Here is a 7427-nt window from a genome sequence, read left to right as displayed (position 1 = left end):
GCGCGCCCACGCCGGGACCGTACCTTTCGTGTTGCGGAGGAAGTACACCACGTTCGCGCCCAGGAGCCCCTCCGGGATGGGGCCGCAGACCACCCCGAGACAGGTCTTTTCCATGACGTGCTTCACGGTTCTCTGAAACGTGGGGGCCAAACCCCTCAGGCCAAGGTCCACCCGCTGCCCAGACCGCCTGCGGCCCGGGTGGCCCCAGCCCCCCCCTCCCTGCGTCCTGGTCCCCAGGCTGACATGGGCCTCCGGACCCCACGGGCCCCGCGAAGCACCGAGTCGTGAACGCTCCGCCGGACTCAGCCGGTCACTGGCCGGCGCAGCCGCTCGTGCATCAGCCCACCAGGGAAACCGCCCTGCCCAGCAGGTGCGCGGCAGCCGGCGGCCCCCATCGGTCTGGGGGCTGGGGGACATTCGTGGAGCGGTCAGGGGGAGCTGCATTCGGCACAGGCCAGGCGACACGCTTACATCCCGGCTGCTCAGCTCCGCCTCTGGGACTTGTGACAAGGTTAACCCGGCCACAGGCCTGGGTCATCCAAACCTTGCAGATTCCTAAGGTTTTCGGGCTGGCGGTTCCCGGGTGAGCAGCTCTGGATTGGAACGTCCTACCTGATGGGAGTGTCTATGTACACACGGGGCTTTGGCTCACGTCAGGTAGTGTAGACGAGCCGGGTAGTTTAGACTAGCAACGACTGGTTGGGAATGCCTGTTATTGTTGGCCTGGGGCTCTGGGCACACGGCATCAGCGCGACTTCCTGCGAGCTAGAGACTGGCCCTTCATGCCCATGTGGCTGACCCCGGGCAAGAACGCTGGACACCGAGGCGCGAGGGAGGGTCCCTGACTGGCAGAACTTCCGGGGGGCCCTCCCACGTGCTGGGAGCAGAAGCGCGGCCGCCCACCCCGCAGGGGCCGGGGCCCTGCTCTCCTGACCCTTTTCTTTGATTCTACGCGGCCTCCTCTCACCGAAATCAGTGGCAGCCTGGAGTATAAACGTCTAAGTCCTGGGAGTCATTCTAGCAAATCATCCCATCTGAGGGTAGTTGTAGGGACTCCCAATGTTGGATTCTATGGTCTCGTTCCAAACACGATGCTGGTATGAGCCGTCAGCTACCCAGAGCCCTCGAGGGTACGGCGGTCCCATCGCCCCGCCCAGGACAACAAAGAGCCGCACCTACCTTGATGGGGAAGCTCTCTAAACTCTCTTCATCCACTTGGTCAGCCCTGATGCCTGATATAGACCGATTTGTGGACTCGCTTCTCAGCTGCAATCTCTTAGCTGCAAAATATCAGCCAGCGGGCAAAATGAAAGAATCAGACAAGTAGGTTTCCTACCATCGGGACCAGACCCGCGTCTTGAATAGCAGATTTCATTCAGTATCGTGTGATCAAAAGGCTATACGTGCATTTATGACACATGAATCCTATTGTAGCCCTGACATACATTCCGATGACAAAGTGGTCTGTGTTTTTGCGGGGCGGGTTCTCAGTCAGAAAGGTCACATGGGTGTGTGCGCGTGCACACCCACGCCCCAGCCACGGGGTCCAGTGAGGGGCTCCTCTGAGGTGCTCACCCAAAGGGGCGTTTTGTTATCAGGATGAGAATTCTAGCTGACATATTAGCACATATTCCATTTTCACTCAAACCCGAAACTCGTGGGGGATGAAGAGGAAGGCAGGCTACACAAAACGAAAGCATCTCTCTCAAGTCTACTGTCCTCAGTGCAGATCCAGAAGCCTCAGAACCTGTCACTCCCGCCCGGAGAGCTTCTGACGAATCCAGTGACGACAGGGAGGGAGGGAGAGCTTTCGCCACATGGTCTGGTTACTGCAAAAGGCACCCTGCAAGGCCACTGTGGCTTTGGAATCACATCAACGTATGGGGTCTATCGGTCTGCTATGGATGTTCTCATCCATAAGATGGGCACAATAGCAGCTACTGGTCAGACTCGAGGATCCAGTTATGGTGTGGTGAAGGGCCTGGCACACCCACCAGCGGAAGAAATAGGATATCACCAACAGGATCAGCCAAAACCACACTTACAGACGCACCAAATAAATGCAGTGCCACCGAGCTGCACACCTGAAAGTGGTAAAAATGGCAAGTTTTGGGGCTCAATCAGTGAAGTATCTAACTCTTGATCTCAGCTCTGGTCATGATCTCACAGTTTGAGAGACCAAGCCTGGCATCAGGCTCTGCACTGTTAGTGCTTGGGATTCTTTGTCTCCCTCTCTCTCTACCCCTCCCCTGCTCTCACTTTGTCTCTCTCTCTCTCAAAACCAAACATTAAAATAATAAACTTTAATTTAATGTTTTATTTATTTTTGATACAGAGAGAGTCAGAGCATGAGAGGGGGAGGGGCAGAGAGAGAAGGAGACACAGGACAGGAAGCAGGCTCCAGGCTCTGGCTAGCTGTCAGCACAGAGCCCGACGCGGGGCTTGAACCCACGAACGTGAGATCTGACCTGAGCCAAAGTCGGAGGCTTAACCGACTGAGCCACCCAGTCGCCCTAAAATAATAAACTTTAAATGAACGCTTCTGAAAGGATGACTAGCAGACTCATCGCCAAAACCCTTTATCCCTCATATCTTATGACAGTGGGGTGTCAATCCCCAGCTCCTGCTTCTTGTCGCGGCAGGAGAATGATGGGACAGATGTGGCACGGGGGTCATTCATCGCTGCTGGCCACGTGCCTGGTCTGGAGCAGGGCTTTCTCCGCCTCAGCTCTGACATTTGAGGCTCAATCATTCTGTGTGGAGGGCACCGTCCTGTGCGTTTTACCGTGTTCAGGGGCACCCCTGGCCCTTCCTTCTGGATGCCAGCGACATCCGCCCTCCAGTGGTGACAACCAAAATGTCTCCATCACTAAATGCCCCGGGGGAACACGTCACTTCTGGTTAAGAACCGCGGCTACTGACGCAGGTGGCCAACAGACACCGGGAAAGACGCTCAGCACCGCTCATCAGCAGGGAAAGGGAGAGACCACGGCGCGCCGGCCGGAACAGCTCAGCTCAGCAGCACAAGGAACAGGTGGGGGCGAGGACGGGGCGAGAGGGGACCCTGGTGCCCTGTCGGCGGGAACGCAAACGGCGCAGCCACTGAGGAACACAGGATGGAGGGGCCTCAAGAAGTTCAAAACCAGAACTACCCTACCACCCAGTAAGGACACTACTGCGTATTTATCCAAAAAAGACAAAGACGCTGATACAAAGGGACACACGCGTCCCTGGGCTTGTTGCTTATTTACAACGGCCGAGACACCGCAGAGGACTGGATGGAGACGCGGCATACAGGCAGGATGGACTACTACCCAGCCATGAGAGAGAACGAAATCTTGCCATTTGCAACAACGTGGGTGGAAGTAGAGAGTGCCATGCTAAGAGAAGTAAGTCAGAGAGACACAACTGCTAGATGAGTTCACTCATACGTGGAATTTAAGAAACAAAACAGATAAAGAAGAGAGAAAGAGACAAACCAAGAAACAGACTCTTGCCTACACAGAACCCACCCGAGGGGAGGGGGGAGAAGCAGGTGATGGGGATTAAGGAGGGCCCTTGTGAGGGGCGCTGGGGGTGCGTGAAAGGCTTGAATCACTTCTTACACACCGGAAACTAAGATAACACCGAATGTTAACTCCACCGGAATTGAAATTTGAAAAACTTCATGATATTTAATGAAATACATGCAACTACCCCCCAAGACGGACAAAATAGTTGCAGAAATTAGGATAAATAGAAAACTGAATTAGATAAATGGTGGAAATACACTAGGAAGACAATGAAACCACTCACCTCCAAAAACAAGAAAAAAAATGTTTTTATGTTTATTTATTATTGAGACAGAGAGAGACAGAGCATGAGTGGAGGAGGGGCAAAGAGAGAGGGAGACGCAGAATCCGAAGCAGGCTCCAGGCTCTGCGCTGTCAGCACAGAGCCCGACGCGGGGCTCGAACCCACGAACCATGAGATCATGACCTGAGCCGAAGTTGGACGCTCAACCGACTGAGCCACCCAGGCACCCCAGGAAAAAAATTTTTAATGTAAAAGGCAAGAGAGAAAAGAACTCCCCCCACAAGACCCCGGCGGAAGCACAAATCTAAAGCCATCCACTCGCTACAGGAAGAGCGAAGCCCACGGAGATTCATGCATGTCACACACTCGGGTGTGTGTGCAGCAACCTCCCCGGCTCCCACATTCCACCTGATTAGCAGCAAAATCCTGCGCTAGGGCCGCCCGGCAGGACACACCGCTTGCACGGAATGAGGGGCTCGGGCCGGGTCCTATACTGGCTGGAAGTCACAGGTGACCCTATTTGGAAACAGGGTCTCCGCTGATATAAACGAGGGGGTTCCTACTGGACAGGGCGGACCCTGGATCTGTCGCCTTTACCAGAGAAAGGACGGGAAGATTCAGACCCAGGAGGCAGAGAGGGAAGGGATTGGGGCCCCAAGGCAGGCAAGGCCCCACCAGAGGGGCAAGGCAGGTGCTCCCCTGAGCCCTGGGCGGCCGTCCAACCCCCCACCACCCACCCACCCCCGCCGCTGCAGGGCCCCCAGCCTGTGGTCACTGGCTGCCGCCCCAGGGGTCCGGGTGATGCGCCCCCGACGGCCAGCACCACCTCTGTACCTCATCACGGCGGGTCCCAGCCTCCCTCCTCGCGGGGGCCACCCCTGCCCGACTCACCCTCGAACTCGGCCTTCTGAGCGTCCTCCTCTGCGCCCTCGCCGGCCTCGGCCTCGAGCGTCTCGTCCTCGCCGCCGCCGCCGCCGCCAGCGCGGAAGAAAAGAGCAACACGTGGCTGGCCCATCACCCGATCCACCTGTTGCCCCTGCTCCTCCGCCCCCACCCCTCCGGGCGCAGCGGGGACCTGGCCCGCGCCTGCGACAGTCACGGGAAGGGGGCTGGGGGGAGTAGGTGACGGCGAGGACGCGAGAGCCCCTGCGGGCCTCGGGTGCGGTGACCGCCAGCGGCCCCTCCACGACCCCTGGATGCTGGCGGGCGTGGGGGGAGGGGAGGCAGGCACCTGATCCTCTCGCGTTAAAACCGGCCTCGGGCGGAGTTCCCGTGCTCATTACTCCTGCCACCTGCGGGTCTGGAGCCTTCTGCCTCCTGCCCCGTCTCCCCCTGAGCTCCCAGACCCGCGCCACTTTGTGAGCCAACACGGCCGCACAGAAACGCCCAGTTAGCAGAAGCCGCTGGAAGTGGCGCAAATTCCCCAGGAGACAAGGACACGGGGTGACGAAGCGGTTCCACCGGCCCGCGGGGGATCTCAGTGACCAACACGCATGAAAAAGCGGCTCAACTCTGGGGCGCCTGGATGGCGCCGTGGGCTGAGCCTCCGACTTTGGCTCAGGTCTTGATTTGTGGTTCCTGGGACGGAGGTGGGCATCGGGCTCTGCGCCGACAGCTTTCGGCCTGTCTCCCTCGCTCTCGGCCCCTCCCCCACTCGGCCTCTCTGTCCCTCAAAAATATTTACAACAATAATGAAATAAGTTTTTTTATGTTAATCCTTAAAAAAGCCTTCACCTCTAAAAAAAGTGTGCATCCCCCTCTCCTCTGTGGGATTTGCGAATGTTAAAAAGACAGCATTCGGTGTTGGCAAGGCTGTTGGCTAGCAGGCGCCTCACCACTGCTGGGTGTGGACCGGCGGGGCCTTTCTGGAGAGAAGTGTTGGCAGCGCACTCCGTAGTGTAAATGCACACACCCAGGAAACCAGCGATCCTACCCCACAGAAATATGCAAAGTGTGCAGAGATGGGTGCGCACTGTTGCCTTGTTTGTGGAATAAAATACTATCGGAGGGTAAATGCTCATTAATTAGGGAATGGAAAAGTAGGGTATATCAATGTGCTTAAAAGCTGTAAGGTCAGGGAGATCTATAGCTATTGACATGAAAAATTCTCAAGATACATTTGAGGGAGAGACAAGTGACAACATTATATAGTATGACTGACTTTAGAAACTATACATCTATATATTATTATAGAAAGTTATAAGTGATAGATAATAGATAGACTGACTGATTCAGGGAAAGATCTGGCAGGATACACACCAAACTAACAATAGTGGTTACCTATTAGGTACTAGTTACCTACTTACTAGTACCCTACCTACTAGAAACGGCAGTAGGACTTAAGGGTTGGTGAAGGGCTGCTTTTGCACTTTTTACTTTATATAATTCTATGCCCTGTGAATTTTTTATAGTTGTTTTAATGTTTATTTTTGAGAGAGAGAAAGAGTTCGAGCAGGGGAGGGGCAGAGAGAGAGGAAGACACAGAATTCAAAGCAGGCTCCGAGCTGTCAGCACAGATCCTGATGCAGGGCTCGAACTCCCCGAACATGAGATCATGACCTGAGCCAAAGTCAGACCCTTAAACAACTGAGCTACCCGGTGCCCCCATCATGTGAATTTTTAAGAGAATGCCCTCCAGTAATACCTGTGTCATTTTTAAAAATTTAAGTGAATCATCACATGATATATAAACAGCCTGATTCCATTGTGCTATTTCAAGAAATGTGCATTTACCTATTAGAACGGCACCTTGGGCCGCCTGCTGCCAGTCGCCCACCACCCTCTCTCCTATCACCACCCTCACCGGCATCTAGTTGTCTCCATTCATGTACTTTCAGCTGCGAGCAGAGAGAAGACTTGCCTGGGGACAGGGACAGACATAGAAAAGAAGAGGGACGAAGAGCCATGTCCTGGCCCCACTCCCGGTCCTGTGGACAGACCAGCGCCCCACGGAGGATCCAGGAAAGCTGCCCAAGCGTCTTAACAGGCGGAGAGTGAGTGCTAAGGTGGGACCCGGAGCTGAGGAGGGGGCCCTCTCCCCCGCTCAGTCCAGAACCCAACACTGTTCCGGTGCCTCCTGCCTCCGGTCTCCAAGGGAGGGCGGCCCAGCGGGGGGTCGACTGGGTGCCCCTCCTGGAGTGACGGTGGAGAGGAGCCAGAAGAGGAGGGAGAGAACAGGAAGCAAGTCGGAGACCGCCCAGAAACAGCTCGCAGTCCAAGGGGGATTTCCAAGCACCCCTTCGAGGGCCCAGGAATTCACCCGGAGACCCTTTTAAGCGAAGCCGAGATCTGCCTCCACACAGAACGGGGACAGCGGGCCGGGGGGACGCTGGTCTGCGCCTGTATCAGGGGACAGGGCTCAGAAGGCCGCCTGCGAACGGCAGGAGTCCAAGCCCGGCCGGCGCTCACCGGTCTCCGCCTCCGCCTCCACCGGCAGCACCTGGCGGTAGAAGAAGAGCGTCAAGGCGCCCTCCTCCTCCCGCGTCTGGTTGAGGAAGTGCAGGATGAGGTCCTCGACCTCGCCGTCGTCGCGGCTCAGCAGCTCCTCGAAGAGCTGGGGGTCTGTGAGGCCGAAGGCCGCGTACACGCGGTCCCGCATCCACAGCACCCGCAGGTCGTCCATGGCGCCCCGC

The 7427-nt window shown here is 56.3% G+C and overlaps 1 protein-coding gene across 1 annotated transcript in view; it reads right to left on the bottom strand.

The window, feature by feature from the left end:
- DNAH10 (dynein axonemal heavy chain 10) overlaps positions 1 to 7417 on the bottom strand; it is a 134837-nt gene extending 127420 nt beyond the window's left edge. Inside the window, exons 1-5 of the mRNA XM_029921629.1 lie at positions 7204 to 7417; positions 6599 to 6655; positions 4687 to 4881; positions 1180 to 1280; positions 24 to 132 (exon numbers count right to left, since the gene is read on the bottom strand). Coding sequence (XP_029777489.1) covers positions 24 to 132; positions 1180 to 1280; positions 4687 to 4881; positions 6599 to 6655; positions 7204 to 7417 — 676 coding nt within the window. The remainder of the gene's footprint in view (positions 1 to 23; positions 133 to 1179; positions 1281 to 4686; positions 4882 to 6598; positions 6656 to 7203) is intronic.
- Positions 7418 to 7427: the final 10 nt, after the last annotated feature.

The sequence above is a fragment of the Suricata suricatta genome, chromosome 14 (assembly GCF_006229205.1).
Source record: "Suricata suricatta isolate VVHF042 chromosome 14, meerkat_22Aug2017_6uvM2_HiC, whole genome shotgun sequence".
Taxonomy (NCBI): domain Eukaryota; kingdom Metazoa; phylum Chordata; class Mammalia; order Carnivora; family Herpestidae; genus Suricata; species Suricata suricatta.
This window is presented reverse-complemented; position numbering and strand designations above follow the sequence as displayed.